Genomic DNA, 18304 nt, shown 5'->3' with positions numbered 1-18304 from the left:
AGGACTGTCACACAAATACTAATGCCTTCACTGATGCCAGTGCTTCCATACTGGTGGTGTTGATCATTAACCACCAGCTGTGATGGACACGGCCCTATGCGCACGTCTGATGTATGCATGACAAAACAACTGCTATGCTCCCAGCTCAGCCAAGAACAAAGGACAAAGAACATGCAGGGGCCAGAAGAAACACTTCAAGGACATCCTCAAGGGAAACATTAAGAAGTGTGTCATTGACACCACAAATTGGGAAGAACAAGCCCAGGACAGGACCACATGGTGATACCTTGTGAGAAGGCTCATCTTACTTTAGGGCAAAGCAATTTTCCTCAGAGGCAAAAAACCAACCCCCCAATAGAAACAGAAGGAAAGGAAACAAGACCGAGAAATCTGTGGTCCAATCCTCCCTTTACCCACCACCTGTGGCGTTTGCCAGAGTCTGCAACTAAATCAGCCTTTTTGGCCATCAGACTCATCTACAACTCTTTACTTAACCTGTGGAAGCAATCATCCTAGTCCGTGAGGGAGTGGTGATGACAAGACAGCAAGTGTGAGCGGACAGAGGCAGTAGCGTGACGCTAAACCATGCAGATCCTCATACAACTAGGTGAAGTCTCCATTCACTGCTCTCTGGCCATTGCTGAACTTTCAAAGAATCATTAGCCACGGCATGCCACCTCATGCAAGCCAGCTTGAAAGCAAGTTGGTAACTTCAAAGCTCAGTTGGTGAATAAAAGGTGGCTGAGCCCGTTCCAACAGAGGAAGCATTTGTCTACCAGATGAGGGTGCTATAGCATTGCACACCTCTAGTTGCTAACTCAGGAGGCGGAGGCACCTCAGTGGGTTTTGCAAAAACTTTTCCCACAGCTGCATTTCACCTAGAAAAATAAAGTGAATATTATGTGACCAGCACTATGAAGGCAACAAGCTCTCTGCTATCACTAGTATCTAGTGACTCCAGTCCAATACTTCATCTTCCACTGAGAAATATTTCCCTTGAAATCTACAGCCAACTAAATATGGACTTCTGTCTAGTGCAGCATTTCACAGTTTTTTCTAGCTGATGAAAGAAAAATCTTCACAACTCCCTTGCATTTACTATAAAAAGCAGGAAAAAATAGAAGCGGTTTAAGGAGACCATTTGTTCTCGGAAGGCAAAAGTATTACTTATATCAACATAGTGCCCAAGAAATCACAGGCACAGACCAGACCCCCCTTGCCTACCCATTAAACATCCACTGCTTTGTTTACAGGCAGCAGAGGGGAAAGGTGTTACAAGTCATCAAGGAAATGCATCAGGAAGGTGTAAACGAGCCTCCAGCCAGTCCAGGGACTTCTGAGTTTTGCACGGGAAGTGCCAGTTTCTGTGCAAGGTACAGAACACTCCTTCCCATCACCCGAAGAGAAAATCTTTGCCTATTGCCACCTAGTTTATATCCTTGATACTGCAGCAGGCTCCACCTGGTTTTCCACACTCAACCTTAGTAGCATATATGGGAAAAGACTGCTTTCACAGCAGGATGAAGCCTCTAATATTTGAAGGTGGTGGCTTTCAGTTTGCGCCAGGCACCTGCTTATGGAGAGGGTGTTACCTGGTCTTTGCTTTTCAGCCTATACCCAGATGGTATCCTAGATGTTTGTTAAAAAACCCTTTTGAAAAGGAACCATTACACCTTCTGGTAAGCTGAAGCTGAACCCAGGAAGATATATGCACTTCAGAGAGATGACCCTAACCATAACCAACACAGGGGCAGGGAGTTGCCCATTCCCATCCAAGGTTGCCTCATGGTCACAACAGACCCTGTATCTCTGCAGCAGCTCTTTAGATTTAGCAATCCTGATGGGCAACTTGCCAGGAGACTTAAAAAAACTGGCAGTGCTGCTATTTCCCAGGCAATCACACACACTCGGGCATAAGCAGTTAGCTGTCTGCACAAGGCAGCAGCATTTATAGCAGCAGCAAACCTCCCTGAATTCTGCACTGGATTTGGGGTCCTTGGGTGAGGTTCGCACAAACCAAAGGGCAGACTGACTCAGAAGTGTTTCGGCCAGTTGGTAAGGTTCCAGGGATCCAAAAGACCCATAAGAGAAACAGCCAAAACAGCTCCCAGATGACTTCTTCTCTTTCCACCTGGAAGAAGTTGGGGACTACTATCTTAAGGCTTCACGAGATGAATCAAGCTAAAGCACCCAACTCCATCCAACTTCCAGCTGAAATAACCTTTAAGGCCTGAATTCCAGCAAGCCACTCGGGATCTGGGGCTCTCCTCCACATCTCTTTCTTACTGAGATAATCCTAGGACTTCCAGCACAGACCACTTTCTTGTGGTCTCTACTACAGCCAAATGCAGTACCACAATCTGCTAGGGGACGGGAGAGACTAGAACAGAAAACGGGGGAAAAAGAAAGGTCCCTGTCAAGTAGATGAACATGCCTTGATACTTGAGCAGTACAGTTCAACAGGTCGCATCTTGGGACAGGTCAGATAGACCAGCTCACCATCATGAAGCTCAGCTGTTAGAAGCCTGCCTCCTCCCCTCCCAACAAGATAAACATAACATTTGAAATTTGCCTTGTGGCTTGGGTGTGGGGTTTTTTGAGCCTTTAGGGTTCATAGTTCTATGCAGCCAGGCTAACAGGAAATTTACTTTTAAAAAGAGACAATTTGCATGTTATCACATGGCCCCAGCAACAAGACCTGAACAAACACCATATGTCTGCTACAAATTGACAAAATGCATTTGTACACATTTCAGCTACTAGCTCTCCCCCCAGACAATCCTGGTAGCAGCCTTGTGAACCAAATGGGCCAAGATCTCAGTTTTAGCCAACACTCCCGGCTGCCAAAGTCACACGTGTTTTTGTGGGACAGGACTGAACACAGACATCAGCTAAAACAGATTCAGTTTGCCCATCCCTGAAACAGATAAGTTAAAGGGGAGAGAGAGAGAATATTATATATATGGTGGTAGTAGTAGAGGAGAGGGACAAATGTTTCTACCTGGAATTCATTTCTAATAGGAGACAGAGATCAGAGCTCCCAGTCCAGCTGGAAAAAACTATTACCCCTTATCTGAACCCTCCTGTCTTCCAGACCGCCTACATGCCATCTCCAGCTCTGTGGGTGGCAGCAGCTGGTGGAGAAGAGTTTGAACCAGCTCCTGCCTGCCCCTTGTTTGCCATAGGAAGAGAGAAATTACTTACATTTCCTAGGCCCAACTCTCACACCTGAAGAACACCCCATCCTAAAGGATAAAGGAATCTCACCTGATTCTAAAGAAAGATGCAACAGTCAGTAGCAACTTTGTGCCAAAAGTGGCCACATTAGGGCTATGGCTCTGCCAGAAAAACAGGAACAGTATCAAGAAGCATAAGGGGAAGAGAGCTCCTTTAAGAGGCCACCATTGCATTGAAGCTGGCAGGAGCCACACTTCAGTGACCACCTGGCCTTTACATGCATCAGCAGTCTGCTTTCTTCCAAGTGTGTTAGATTGCTTTGCAAATAGCAAGCCTTCCCAGAAGAACACTGTGGGCATTCATGTGATTCATAGAGACCTATATCAAAGCAGAAGAACAGTACAAAAAAAGGAGAGAACAGGTAAGACTGTTTTTATTAGGAATACAGACTACTTACCCATGTTGTATATACAAGGAGGGAGACAAATGTACATAGGTTGCAGGTCCTTCATTGGGCCACATGTACCATACAAAGTTGAGACACAAGAACCCCCAGGTAAGTTTATTAAATGACAAAGGCGCAGGTTACAGGCTCACATGTGCATAGTGAGCAAGACTTTCAATGCCTTTAGTTTCAGTGCTGGACAGACCTTTGAGATGGCATGAGGAACGCAAGGTTGGCTGGACCTCCCTGCACCAAGGAATGGAACCCTGCCACGGATCTGACCTTCAGCCAGGGGAAGAACTGATCTACTCAAACCCAGAGATGTGATCAACGTACCTGGGAGACCTTTAATCTCTTGAGCTCAAGTACCAATGACAGCACAACTGATTTTTAAAAAAGCTAGCCCAGATATGGCTACACAGACTAGAAATCATACCTCTAGGCTACAGCATGGACAAAGTAAAGCCTTGATATAGGGAGTCACAGGTAAGTAGCCTCTGGTTTGAGGCCACAACTTGACCGTTGAGAAGGGAGAAACCTGAAGTCAGATCCTTTTACACTACTTCCAGCTTCCTTGGTGTTTTTTCAAGAACCCTCCAAGCTGCCTGCTGGGAAAAAGAGGTGGCATTTGCTTATTAGGTTGCTTCTGGAGCTGCTTCTACCACCTTCTTTCACCACCTGGCTAACTCATAGTTGATGAGACTCCTTGCCACTATGGAGAGCTTCTCAACAGAAGAAACCAGGTGAAATGGTATGGCTTGTGCTGTTCTGTTCCCAGCTAGGAGATGTCCATGTTGTCTCCTATTAATATCCACCCATCCTTCTCCTGCACTGTCAGGGAAACTCTCATAGCAGCTCCTGGCCCAGCAGTTTGATGAACTCTCCCTTCCTCCTTCCCACACACTTATTTTCAATGATGTCTGGAAACACTAATTGATCCTCCTGACATTAACACACTATTTAGCATTCGCCCCATTTTGGAGGAATGAGGGAATGGGTAAGAACCAAGTTGCAGTGAATTTCCTGACTAGTAGTATGCTGTTCAGTCTAGAGAAACACACAGGGAAAGAGGAACTCAGACAGGGCTCTCTCCTTCTGTAGAGACACTTTCTGACCATACAAATAGGGCTTCCATGGCTAAACAGGTCTTCACTAACATCCCAGGAGACTAGCTTGATGTGCCTAGGAGGTTCATTTATTCACCCTTATCAGGCAGCTGATGTCTATGGTTTTCGTTAGGTGGATTACACTGTTACACAGAGATGTCAGCAAGACACGGTTGGGACCCAGGGCCCTTCAGACCTGGGTTTGACCTTTGGGCTTAGCTCAAGCTGTGTGCTTAGCTTGAATTGTGGTTGAGACTTGCACCCAGTGAAAAGGAGCAGATGGAGAAATGCTGCCCCCCCCCCCCGACTTCAAATGAAAAAAAAAATTGGGAAGTTGGCTAACTAAATTGAATAGTCTGGGCAAAGGAGGACCAGTCAGAGCGAAGCCTACCCCCACTTAAGAATGAGAAGATCACCTCAGAAGAGAAAATTCCAGTTAAAAAGGTAACCATATATAGCAAACAGAAGCAAGATTATTAATATGCATTAGAAGGAAAGCTTAAGCTACTTATGTATTAATAAGTGCAAGCTATATGGTATACAATACGCCTGTGTGAAGCGGCTAGTATTTGCTTCAGATTCGTCTTATTCAGGGGGACAGCAATTCGAATCACTGTCCCAGACTGATTTGGCAGAATCCGATTCGGAGGATTTGGCTGCTGCTGAATCTCCGAATTACCCAGGCCCATCCCCCGCCTGCTCTCCCAGCCCCACCTGGCCCAGCTCCCAGCACTTTGGAAAAAAGCCCCAATTCACCAGGTGTTGCCAGGTGGGGGGCGATCCCCACTGCCCCCCACCGCATGAGGGGCTCTGCCACAGGCCCCCAGAAGCCCCAAGGCCACTACAGGAGCTGGTGAGCTCAGGGGTTTCCCCTGCCTCCCCCCCCAATTTTTTTTTCCTTGAAGGGCTGGACCTGGGGTGGGCAGGGCAGCTGGGAGAGCCCCCCACACAGCATCAGGCAGTGGGGAGCAGCAGGGATCACCCCCACCACACACACACACACACACCCAGCAGCACCCAGTGAGTAGGGGCTTTTTTTTAAAGCACCAGGAGCTGGGTCCAGATGGGGCAGCCATGGTGGGGTGGGGATGGGGCCTGGAAGGGGTCCGCTCCATGGTCCCCTCCCCTGCCCCCTACTTACTAGCTCTAAGTCTGTGCCCAACTCCCTGCTGCAGCCACTGGGGACTGCCCAAATCAAAGCTCTCTGAAGAGCTTCTGCTTCTCCGAAGATCCAGAGAGCTTTGAAACCAATTCAGAGCTTTTTATTGGTCCCCCGATTCAATTCAGATTTGGAGATTCGGCCACTGAATTGGGCCAAATCTCCTCCAAATCAAGTCACAACCCAAAGCTTGGCACAGCCTTAGTATACAAGGAGGCAAGAGAGAGCGTACCCTTTGGAACCTAGTCCTGAAAGATATGGTCTGAGATCCAAGATTAGCTCAGATGAAGGAATTGAGGACCTTGGACAAAACTTCATGGACAGGCCATCCAGTGACATCATGGTCATTATATCTGGGGGTGGTGAGCATTTGCTTTGACTAGCTACAATTCTGAATTTTAAACTGCTGAAAATGCTTCAGTTTACCTGATAGGGTTCAATAAGCTTGCTTTTAGTTTAGGATAACCATGTCTTAATCTCCTTGCCTGGTACAAGCCCTATTATAGCACTACTGGATGTAACAAGAGACCAGAAAAAGAGATGGCCTTTAAAGATAGCAACCTGTTTTTCTTAAGAAGAGGAGCTAGAGCCGAGCCAGTTCATTTTGGAGTAACTGCTGATCGCACAGATCCCTCTGCTCTGAGTTCAAGGGAGCTGCAGAACCTGTATGATGCTCCCTTGGTACCTCAGTTAAGGTGCAGGTGCAAAGCTACACAAAAACTTAGCTAATTTTTCCTAGCACAGAACAGGAAGCAGTGCACTTCATGGAAGGATGTAGAAGAGAGAGCAAAGGTTGCTTATCGCTGGGGGTGATCTTTGGCTCTGCTATGCTACCATGGATTTAGTAAAGTTAAGGCTTGTAATTTTACTTCCCAGGGATGCTCTGCCGTTTAGCTGGAGAAAAAGTTACAAGACAGCATCTCCATCTTAGATTAAGACACACAAGGTTTGCGGAGGGAAGTTTTAGAGAAAGCCCCAGCTGATTCTCAGTTTTGCTTTCACTTCTAAGCAAGTGTACAGAAAAGGAGACATGGATTGCCCCACTGATTTGGTGACTTAGTCTGCGAGATTTTTCTCTCTCCATCTCCAGGAGATGAGTCCAGGCCGCTTATTCACCCTTTCTGGTTCAGTTTCACATTCTGTCTCTAGGCCTTGTACAGTCTTCTTCTCCACTCCCTGGTGGAACTGAGAAAGCTAGGATGCTCTTCTCCAGGTGAAGAAACAGAACTTGTCCCATCTCCAGTGTTTACTCCCATATCATCAATGAGAAGCCATAAAAAAGACCCCCAGAAAAAACAAACAAAACAAAAAAAAACACATGACCCAGAATGATACCAGTTTCATCTCAGCTTTGCATTATCTGACTGGATGCAGAGCGCCCACCTTTGTGTAGTCCAACTTCTGCAGCCTGATCCATACACATGCAAGCACAGCGAGGCTCCAAATAACTGGTGTGATCTGTTCATCTGGGAGACCACTCCACAGTGAAGTGACAGCAGGAGGAAGGACAAATTAGTCCATGCCTTGAGAAAGTCCCAGACATATCTTTCTAAGCCATGTTAGAGTGTCATCCGATTACATTTGATGTTACCAGCGCGTTACAATTGCAAAGAGGATCTGCAGTGCCATGGAGAAGCAGGGCATCTGGGCCACACTATACGCCACTGAGCGTGTGGGGGCTTTCAGCTTCAGGAGGTAGGCCACAGTATGGATAATCCGCCCCACGAGGAAGATCAGGAAGTGGATCCTGGCCACAGTAGGACTGGGGTCCAGCATGGAGTAAATGGCCCCAAGGAAGAGGAAGGGGAAGATGTTCTCCATGTCGTTGCGATGAGCCCTGAAAAACAGAGGTAGGACAATTCAAGCTTATGGGACTGCCCTGGAGTCCACCCTGCCTGACTAACTCTCCCATTTCTTCTTCCCACCCCTCCGTACCAGACAGTACATATTTCAGTCCCTACCTTTCTAAAACAGGATGTCTGGGTAGGACTCCCTCATTGAAACCTGCCAGCATAGGTGTCAAAGCAGATAGATGCCTTGGCATTAAGCAGAATGCCTCTGACTAACTCCTAGTTCAGAATAAGCAAGCAAATCAAGAAAGAATAGCCAGGATTTTTAGAGGCAGTTAGATGCCCAGCTTCAGCTGGATTTCAATGGAAGTTCAGCACCTGATTTTTGCATCTAGGTGTCATTTTGGTGCTGAAGAAGTAAGGGTTGGGGGAGAATTAAAGACACTCCTCCCCCCCAAACCACACACTAATATGAAGTGCAACTGATTTTAGAGCTTATGTCGAGACCCACTCTTTCAAGAAAGCTCTCCCTCCATCATGGAGGGTCTGTTACCAAGCACAGCAGTGCTTCCCAGAGCCTGGCAAGAACAGCATCCTTGATGAAATCTATTCTCACCATCAACAGATACCCATTATGGGAGCAAGACTGACTCCTGCTGGGTTATTTTCAAATGTCCTGTGAAGCGTTAGAGGGAAACAAACCCACCGTAAACCACACAACAGACCACAACATTTTCACTAAATTTTGTTTTCAACTCTTCAAACCCACACGCTTCCTTGGGTCCAGCCCCCTCACCCCCACGTCCCCAGCTCATTCTCTCAATGTGAAAGAAAGGAGTTTATAATATGAACTATCAGTCAGTTTTCTATACAGGCAGTGCTTCCAGTTCTGCATAATTACACAAAGTTAGATTTAAGACACTGGTCAAGATTGTGACCCTTTGTACTTCTGGCACAATTGAGGGGGGCGGGGGGAGGGCTCTGTACCACAATCCTGTAAGGTGGTGATCACCATCAACTCTCATTGCAGTTCACGGAGAAAACAACACCTGGTTGTGTTAGGCCCCTGCATCCCCAAACAATTAAGTTCAGCACAGGCTCCCTTACTAGACTGCAGGCTAGAGTTCATGTGGGGCAATAGAGATCTCTCCCCTTCTCCCCAGAGATCCACGTGTGGGATGTGCCTGTTCGCCTCTACTCTACTGTACTCGGCAGAAGAGCCTGGGATCAGCTTTCCCCACATTGTTTCCCTTTTGTGCGTCTTTGTCCCTGGGCACACAAGACATTCCACTCTTCTTTCTAAAGAGTCCCAGCATGTTTGCCATGTAATGCTAATCAAATACAGCTTTTGTTTGAGCTCAGGCTGGTGGTATGTAGAGGGATAGAAATATGCAGTTTGCTGCTCCATGCAGACTCAGAATTCAAAACAGCTTCAGTTTTATACTTCTACCTTTAAACCCTCTGAGGATGTGACACTGCACATCCTCTAGAAACACATGCCTCTTTCTGGGCTCACCACCCATTATTGACCAAACCCAATCAAAGCCTCCTCACTCATGTCAGGGATGCTGGAAACCCAGAAGATTCAGGCCCATCTTCCTTTTAGAAAGTCTGTTAGTTTGTGCCACTTGGCTTCTTTATGATCCATAGATAATTTGGTTTATGGAAGAACATAGGCAAGACCCAAGTTCTAGTGCTAAAAAGAGAGCGTCTTTCCCTAACTCCCCTCAAGAAAGAGTGAAAATAGACATAAAACTCATCCCTTGACTCATGAGTCTGCAGGTCACTGTTAAAAATACTCTTCCTCCTATACCCCATGAACAAGGGGCATAGTATCAGAACTTGTGGTAGAGGTGATATCTTTTTAGACCAAGTAGACTTTTTTTTTTAATTCTTTATTTGCAAGCTTCCAGGCAAAAGCACCCTTTTTCAGGCATTGGAGAAAGGATTGTAAAAAGTTCTCCTAGATAGAAATGAAAGTTCGTATATCTACCATGAGTTCCGATTCCTTTTGCTTCTAAACGGGGGTCGTCAACTGGGGGTACGCAAAGGTGGACCTAGGGGGTATGCATGGGCAGGAAGGGACAGAGCACCACCATGCACCATCCTGCACTGCTGCAGAAGCTACCTGCCCAGACACAGGGGACAATCGCATACTGCTTTGCATTTGGCTGCACGTGCCACCTCTCCCAGCCCTGCTCCACATTTAGCCACTGGAGGTACACTGATCCAAAAAAGGTTGAAAACTCCTGCTTTAGACCAATACAGCTACAACCTGGATAGTAGCCTACAAGACTTTTCCTAGACTGTAAAGCCTCAGGGGCACGGACCATTTTTTGTTGTTGTGTTGTCTAGTGCCCATCTCAATGGGGTCTCAAGCCATACTGGGGCCATGTATACAAATAAGTATTGGTTGAAGAAAAAAAAAAAAATCCAAATTTTCACTAGATAGGAGGTGTTCCAAGCTTAAAGGCAAAATGTTTGGACAGTTTCCCATGAAACCTTTGATAAATGACATAGGTCTGTCAAGGGGAGGGGGGCATCTTGTAGTCCCTAAAATGGGTCCCATCAGAAAGTTTTCAACCAGTTTCTAAGATAACTTGGAAGTTAGAAAAAGACTTAATTGTAATGGTTTCTTTCAAACTTGGCTCAATTGTGCCTGGCTTCTCCCCCAGCCTGGACACTCACTGCAGGAAAACGCAATCCTGATCCGCAGGGCTGCGATGTGGAAGCCTCCGGCACTCGGCAGCTGGTTCCAATCAGTGTACCCCATTAGCAAGTTCAGTACATGATCTGTTTAAGTTTCCACAGCAACCAGTCATTTCCCGTCTCCCTCCATGTGCCAGACCTGTAAACTAAGTAGTATATAAACAGAGCAACCACAGCCCGTGGCCAAACACTTCACCTAAGCCATTTCCTGCAGAAAAGGCAGTCCCCTGAGCCTGTTTGTTTTTAAAATCGCAATTTGATCATCTAAAAGTCATGTCTTCTCCCCCCACCCACCTACGTGACTCAGTATTAAAAATGCTCGCTTCCTATGTCCCTTATCCGCTGCATCATTTCCATGGTGCCTGCCCAGTTGGCTCAGCCCAGACTAAATTCCTTCCCAACCTAAATCCAGAGCAACCTGCTTTGCACGCCAGCGCAATCAGACCACACCACATGCTGGGAGCGGTAGCCCAGTAGCAACACTATTTAAGCATGGCAGGAGAGCAGAAATCTGCTGTAGCTGCACCACATCAGGGTGTTCCTCATCCTCCCTATGGACTGACTGTAGGGATTCTGTCCCAAAATGCTGGGTAAAGGGAGCACGTACTCGCCCACTCTGTACTTTCACTGCAACAGGCATGAAAGTCAAACCCTCAGTCCTCTGCTCACATTCCAGAGTCAGCTTTGCCTTTTGCAGCAAAGACGACCACAGCCAAGACATTTCACCACTTTGTCATGAGCATGGTTTCCGTCTGACCTAATCCTCTGATGTGTTGGAAGGCACCGAAGGAGAAACAGGGGCTGCTTGGTGCCTTCTAGCTCTTAGCCAGTCAGCAATCAGTTTCTCTTTAAAAAAAAATAAGGACCCAGAGCTACGCCAGCAGAGATTCCTCAGAGAAACGTCAGCAAAGTGAAGAGACAAAAAACCACCCCCAAAACCAGAAAAACTTTAAAGGCCAAGACTAATACACAGTTGGACACCTTCTTGTAAGGCTCTTTTCCATGACGCTTTTATAGCCCTTTTCCGGAATCTGTACAAGTTGTGCTTTTCAGTCTTACCCCGCATTTTCCCTCCTTGTTGTCTTGAGGAAAGTAGTCCTGCTTTACCTTCATTCGATTAGATAGAAACAAGATAAGACACTTGTTTTAAAACAGTTATTCCAAACCTTAGGATCCCTCTGGGATCTGACCAGCTAATACAGCCTTGCACCAACATCTGCTTGTTCTTGTTGCCAAAAATGGGGAGTTTGAGCAAAAGAGTTTTCTTGCAATAGGTCTCTTTGTAAAAACCCCAGTGGAGAGGAGAGAAGGTAACTTTATTCATGTCAACCTTACACCACCACCCACCCTTGAGCTTGCCTAGCTGCTAACTCAACATAAAAGCTACTGACCCTTATCTCCACAGCTGAGCTTGCCCAGCTATTACACTATAAAGGCTAATGAACCTTATCTACATTAGCATTTTACTGCAAGACTAGAATTAAAAGGAGCACTATCTAGCCAGGCAATGCAAACACTGCATGTTTTGCCTTTGAGGACATAGCCTAGAGTTGCAACACCGGATTATCATCAGGATGCTTTTAACCCTTGTAGAACTACAGCCTCTAGCCTTCTATCTTTGCAGGTCACCTATACAAAAGTGCAAGTCAAGTGAACTCAGGCAAAAGGTTCAATTTAGTTCACACCTATGGAGAGCAACAACAGACATTCAAGGCATGTCTCCACCATGTCCAGACAGTGCTAGGCACTGCCCAGCAAAGCACAGTATGCTAGCTCCTTGCACAATGCCCTGAAGCAGATGCAATGTAGCCTTGGGTGAGCACCAAAAATTCCATCTTACTGGCACGCAGCCAGAGGTGCCCTGGAGGTGGCTACGCTACATCCATTTTGAGGCACAAGGAGCACGTGGGATAGGTTGTACTGCAGCAGTACCTAGATCTGTCTGGGGGAGCTGTAGAGATGCCCATCAGTAACACACAAGCTGTTCCTTCCCAGGCCCGATTCCATCCTGGTCATCACCTCATTGCCAAAGTTTCAGCGCAACCAACACTGGGGCAGACACAAGCTGTTTGTTCATGATAGATGTCAGGGGTTGCAGATAGGGTTCTGTTACAGCTGAGTGTGGGGAGCTCTGGTTAGGGTGGCCCCCTGTCCCCAGTTGGGTGGGACAGTCCCAAAATGGGAACTTCAAGTTCCAGTCCTGCACAGCATGACTCCAGAACAGCACTTCTCTCAGACTTGCAGTATGCGACAGGGATCTGGATCTGGGAAGCAGTGGGTTTCTCCTTGCAAGCTGCTTGGAGCTGCTGGGAACCGGATGCCGGAGATGTCACATGCATACGGCTGGGAAACCAGCCAGGCATTGTGAAGAGCAGCTTCCTGCAGATAAGACTATGGGGGGGAACAGGGTAGATTGAGGTCCCCACAGGGAGGGAGAGAGTGGGGCAGGGGCTGGGGGAGCTGCCCAGCCAGAACAGGGAGCAAGATGGAATTATGAGCAGCTCCTCACCACTGTGGGCACTCGGGGGGGCATGGGGGAGGACACGTACCCGCCAAAAAATTTGAGCATGGGGGGGCTGGATGTAGGCTGCCCACTGAGGGCTCAGGGCTCCCACCTTGCTGCCCTACCCCCAGGAGCCTCATGCCACTGTGGCAAGGCACTCCCTGCCTGCCCAGCAGCAGTGGGGCCAGTGGCATGGAGCTGTGCCCCCCACTGCTGTTGGGTAGGCAGGGGGTACACAGTGGGGAGCCCACATCTGCCCCTGCTCTGCTACAGCCATGCCCCTGCTGGGAGGGAGAGGAGGGGGCAGCAAGGAGAGGCAGGCACTTGTCTCAACTTTCCATTTTGAAGAGGTGGTCACCCTAGCTCTGGCATTTCCATAGGAATCCAGGAGACCATGAAAACTGGTTCTTAGGATCCAAGTTATAATAAGATGCTTTGGGCTAATGACTTTTGAATTCCAAGCATGAACCTTGTGGTTTCAGGCAGCACAGGACAGACCCTATTTAACATCATGTCCTTGATAGGATTCTGCCTTCAGGCTCTTGTCAGTAGCCAGTCAATCCCTGCAGATAATTGCTGAATTAAAGAGGGGCCCTATATTTGCATTTGTTTACTAAGCAGCTGCCTGGGCTGTCTGGCTGCACAGGCAGAATTCCAGCCATGTTCTCAGCGGGGGAATTCACCAGTACAGTACTTGCCTGCGGCACCGCTCCACATCCGGATCATCTCGGTAGTACTGCAACCCTCCATTCCTCAGGGCATCCTCTGGGTTGGCAAAAGCCTGCAAGACAAAATTCCCAGATCAGAGACATGAGGCAACATGTTCCACCGGGGAAGGAAGGAAGCAAAGGCAGTGAAGTTTCTGCAACACTTTAAAGGAGGGGCAGGCAAAGTCCAGGCTGCAGGTTGGATCAGGCCCACAGCGGACTTCAATTTCCCAGCAGCCCCTGTCCTTGTCCCTGCAGCCGGTTTCCATGGAGACCCTCGCAGCAGCAGAGCTGTAACAGCACAGGGCTAGGGTTTCCATGGAGCCGGCCCCAGCCATGCCAGCAGGGCACGCAGATGGGCAGGGAGCTGCTCTGGGGCCAGGATCTTGCGGCAGTGACAGCGTGGTCCAGAGCCCAGGCAGAGTTGCAATCCACTGCCCGCAAGCAGTGGATCAATGGACTTTCAAAGCTGAATAGGAATTTGAATGTTCTTCCCATTAATGTAACTAGGACAATAGTCTTACAGTATTCTCTAGAACTTTATGGGCTGAATTCTTAGCCCCATTAAAGCAGATGAGAATTTTGCCATGGGCTTCATTGGGGTGCCAGCATTTTGCTTTTTGAGACATAGAAGGGAAATGTACCTGAAAGAGGCTAAACCACGTGTGTAAGCAGGTAGCAACCTTCACAGTGTCAGCCCGCAGAGATAAATGCGCCTAGTACTCCCGCCAGCTAAGGGAAATATCTTTGGGGATTCAGTACTGCCTTTCAAAGCCATGTCTTGCTGCAGCAGGTGCATTAGAAAAGTCACATTTTCACCTGTGTGACCCAGCCTAAACCCACAGGGCACCAACAATGAAGACTTTCAGTCTTCTGCAGGACAGGAAGGCACTGGAATGGATGCTTTTGCAGGTTCTCCCTAGCCACCCAATTATTTGGGGGCTACTACAGAAGACTTATTAATCCTTTCAATTATCTACATGCAGTACTGAAGGGAAAAGCAATCCACCCTCATATAAAAAGGTGCTGCTACTTGGTTGAGAGGACGCCTCCATTTGGAATACGTTGGCAATGTCTGCATCGTCTTATTGGCAGCGACTCCCAGAGGTAAAGAAACAAAGCCACTTGTGACAACTCTTCTTCTATAGATTGAGGCATCAGGACTTCCATAGCCTTTTCCTCAAAAAAGCCGGCCAGGATATTTGTTACATGTAATGGAAAAAGCATACACTGCTAGTGCTGTACCACTATATATCTAGAGGGATTTTTGAAAGACTTTCCAGAAGAACTGTCTTCAAAACAGAGGCCATGTAAGGGAGTACAGGACAGCTCCAAGTAGCTATTATTGGAATCAAGAACATAAAATTTACCATCATACAATCTGCTATGTGACCAACACACAAGTCATTTTGCCAAGGGTTAAAATGCAGCCCCATCTGCCAGGGAATAAGAGAGCCATTTAACAGCATGATCCAGTGGTACTAAGACAAGTACCAGTAGTGGCAGAGAATATTTTGCCTACTGTAAGTTAGGCAGTATTTTAAAACATTTAGATACAATAGTTTCCTGACAAAATAGTAAAAACAAAAAATAAAAACCAAATAAGATTAAACCCCCCCAAACAAAACACTTTAAAACTTTGGCCAAATTACTAAGTGAACTCAATCAGACTACAAAGGAAGACAGTCAGATCCAGAGACTGACGAATAACGAGCCTCAAAAAGAAAAAAAAAAAAAACCACCCAAAAACATTTTTAATATCAGCCTTGACCCATGTTCTAGGAATTAAAAATCACCAGGGCCCACAACAGCAACAGTTTGATCTTACAACTAGCCTGGATTTCAGCAGAGCTTTGTACAGGTCAGAAACAGTTTGAGGTTCACACTGCCATGGGGGCGGGGGGACCTCAACGCATTAACTATATTGAGACGCAAGTTTGAGAGCACCTATTTCTGACAACACAGTGTCAAAGGGAGGCCTTGTATACAACCTGGACCACCCTTTGAGTGGTTTCCAATCTTTTTTTTTTTTTTTTTTTAACTAACTGGTTTATAGCAGAGTTTTTTTCCTTCCAGCATGTTGAGTCTGGATTATTTGTTCAGGAAGAAACATGAGCTTAAGCTCAAACTGAGTTCAGTCAGTGTGCCAGGCTAAATGTCCCACCCTCCCCCCCATACTGGGAAAATATTTCCTTTTTATCTCCCTGTCCCAAAACAGTTGTCTTGAGACCAATTTTATTACTCTGAGAATTTAAAGGTCTCTTGACGCATGCGCATAGACGCACACATCCCCCTCCCACAAGCACATACAGCAAAGTCAGTCTTAGAAAAGGCTAAGAATAGACTCCTAGTTAATTTATATGCATTTCTATTTCTGACTTTAGAAATAAGACTGCTCTATTTGATGCGCCAAGAAGCAAAGAGCCTCTCTCTGGAAAGAGCTCACCTACCTGGCATTTTAGCTCTGCAAGTTTCCGTTTTGAATAGGATTCTGCAAGATAAACATTAGATGGAAAGAGAGAAACAAAACCGGAGAGCCCACAAAATACACTTTTACTGAGGCTACAAAGCAAGTTGAAAGCAAAATGCAAGTCAGTTTACAGGGTTGAGCCTGATCCTTTAAAAGAGTTAAAGAAATACAAAACAAGAAAGGAAAGAAACAAGAAACTTAAGGAAGCCCAGACAGTTCGCGTGTGCTGGTTACAAAAATAAAGCCATCTCTTACCTTCTTTCTGAGCCTCACTTGTCCTGTAATGATGGCAATGACATACATTTTTAAAATCAAGATTGTGCTATAGAAAGCAAAGGACACAAACACCTCATTTTTCATCATTTTTCTGGAAGTGTGGGAGCAGATCTGTGTCCTAGTATACCGGCTGCAACCACTGGAGACTTACTTCAGCTGAGAGACTGTTTCTGTAAGAGTGGGATGGCTATATAATTGCATAAAGCACCTCTTGTATTCCAGTCACAGCCCACAGAGAGCTAAGAGGCACCGGACAATCGGGGGGGAACAACCCAAAAAACTTTCTATTTGCTGAATTGCTTTCTACATCTCCCACCTCAGCAATTTTAAGACTGTCACCCAACAAGGAGACTCCTCCAGAGAGATAGACTGCATGTTTGAAAGAGCCACCCGGATACCACGTGAAGAACTGCTGCAGTACAGAAGAAAACCCCCCATGAATCGCACACCACTGGTTACGACATATCACCCCTTCCTCGGACCCATACAGAAAATCCTCAAACAAGTGCAATCCATACTAGAAAGAGACCCTACGCTTAAAGAGATCTTCCCAGAACCACCCATCCTAGTCTTCAAGCACGCACTGAACCTTGTTAACCTCATCACCAGAAGCAAAACTTCCTCAGGCCCAAAACACACCAAATGGATCCAGGCCATGCCATGACAAGAAATGCAAAGCCTGACAACAGACTTCCACACGCCCCCCTCCCCACAATTACTGCACCCCACAATAGAGCCATCAGCATTTCCAGATCTTACAGCTGCACCTCCAGAAACGTAACCTCTCTTATCCAATGCACCAAATGCCCCAATGGAAAATACGTGGGAGAGACCAAAACAACAACTGTGCACCAGAATGAACGCACACCAGAAATCTATCAAAAACAGGAATATCCAACTACCCGTGGGAGCACACTTCTCATGAGAAAGCCACTCTCTCCAATCTCTCAGTTCTAATCCTCAAAAGGAAACTTACAAAACACTTCTCAGAGACGAGCCTATGAACTTCACTTCATCAACCTCCTGGATACTAAAAATCATCAACTAAATATAGACATTGGATTTATGACATGTTATAACTTGCCTGACATCCGACTCCCCAGGTACCTTTCCATTATTCATCCCCCCTTCCCTGTCCCCGCTCCCCTTCCAGTCTCACCCACCAACTCCTCGATCTACATCTTCACTGACTGCCCATCTCATATGCAGACCAGCCCAGCCTCTGGCTTCTTTACTTTTCATTCTATTCAGGAAGAGCACACACCAACTGCAGAGACTTCCTCAGCCTGACAAAGGGTTTTTAAACCTGAAAGCTTGCTTAACCTTTTTTTCCAACTATTTAAGTTGGTCTAATAAAAGATACCAGATTCACCCAAAGAACCTTGTCTGCCTTAACCATTAGTTAGCTTTCAAACATACACAGGACTGCAAGGGGCTTCTTGGACCACTGAGTCCAGTCCCTGGCATTCAGAGGCAAACACTTCCCAGAAAAGCACTAAAATAGCTACTTCAAACCCTCACCCATGACAAGGCAGGAACACCGTAAGATACTCTACCATGCAATAGGTAAAAATAGGGGAGAGGAGGGGAGAGGTGGGAGGAGGTGACCTCTACAGCCCACATCTCTGCTCTGCTGTAGCAGACAGCTGGGCTAGGGACAGAAGTTACACATAAACCAGTTTAAGTGATCAGAAACTGGTTTAAACCTGTAAGAGTACAGAAGTTCAGTGCACATAACCGTTTCAAAATGGCTGAAACTGGTTTAAGATAAACCTGATTGAATGTAGTATCAGACTTAACTGATTCGGGTCAAACTAGTTTATGGAACTTCTGTCCCAGACCCTTCCTAGTTTAAGTTAAATCAGAGTCCCCCAGCATCCCAGATACTTTGTATCCCTGGGCTGGGCTGTCTGCTCCAGCATAGAAGGGAGAAAGCAGGGGGTCGGGGGGGGAAGCAGGGAC

At 46.7% G+C, this 18304-nt stretch overlaps 1 protein-coding gene across 2 annotated transcripts in view; it reads right to left on the bottom strand.

Annotated features, from left to right (window-relative positions):
* Window positions 1-3588: 3588 nt before the first annotated feature.
* Window positions 3589-18304, bottom strand: part of PTGES (prostaglandin E synthase) — a 49080-nt gene continuing 34364 nt past the window's right edge. Inside the window, exons 1-3 of one of the 2 annotated variants that reach the window (XM_090021053.1) lie at window positions 16322-17716; window positions 13588-13670; window positions 3589-7724 (exon numbers count right to left, since the gene is read on the bottom strand). In XM_090021053.1, the coding sequence (XP_089877179.1) occupies window positions 7475-7724; window positions 13588-13670; window positions 16322-16429 (441 nt within the window). In that variant the 5' untranslated portion in view covers window positions 16430-17716 and the 3' untranslated portion in view covers window positions 3589-7474. Of the gene's footprint in view, window positions 7725-13587; window positions 13671-16321; window positions 17717-18304 lie in introns of those variants that run through there. The other variant, XM_090021052.1, reaches the window with a different exon arrangement.

Source organism: Crocodylus siamensis, chromosome 11 (assembly GCF_052110815.1).
Source record: "Crocodylus siamensis isolate JL-2025a chromosome 11, ASM5211081v1, whole genome shotgun sequence".
Taxonomy (NCBI): Eukaryota; Metazoa; Chordata; order Crocodylia; family Crocodylidae; genus Crocodylus; species Crocodylus siamensis.
This window is presented reverse-complemented; position numbering and strand designations above follow the sequence as displayed.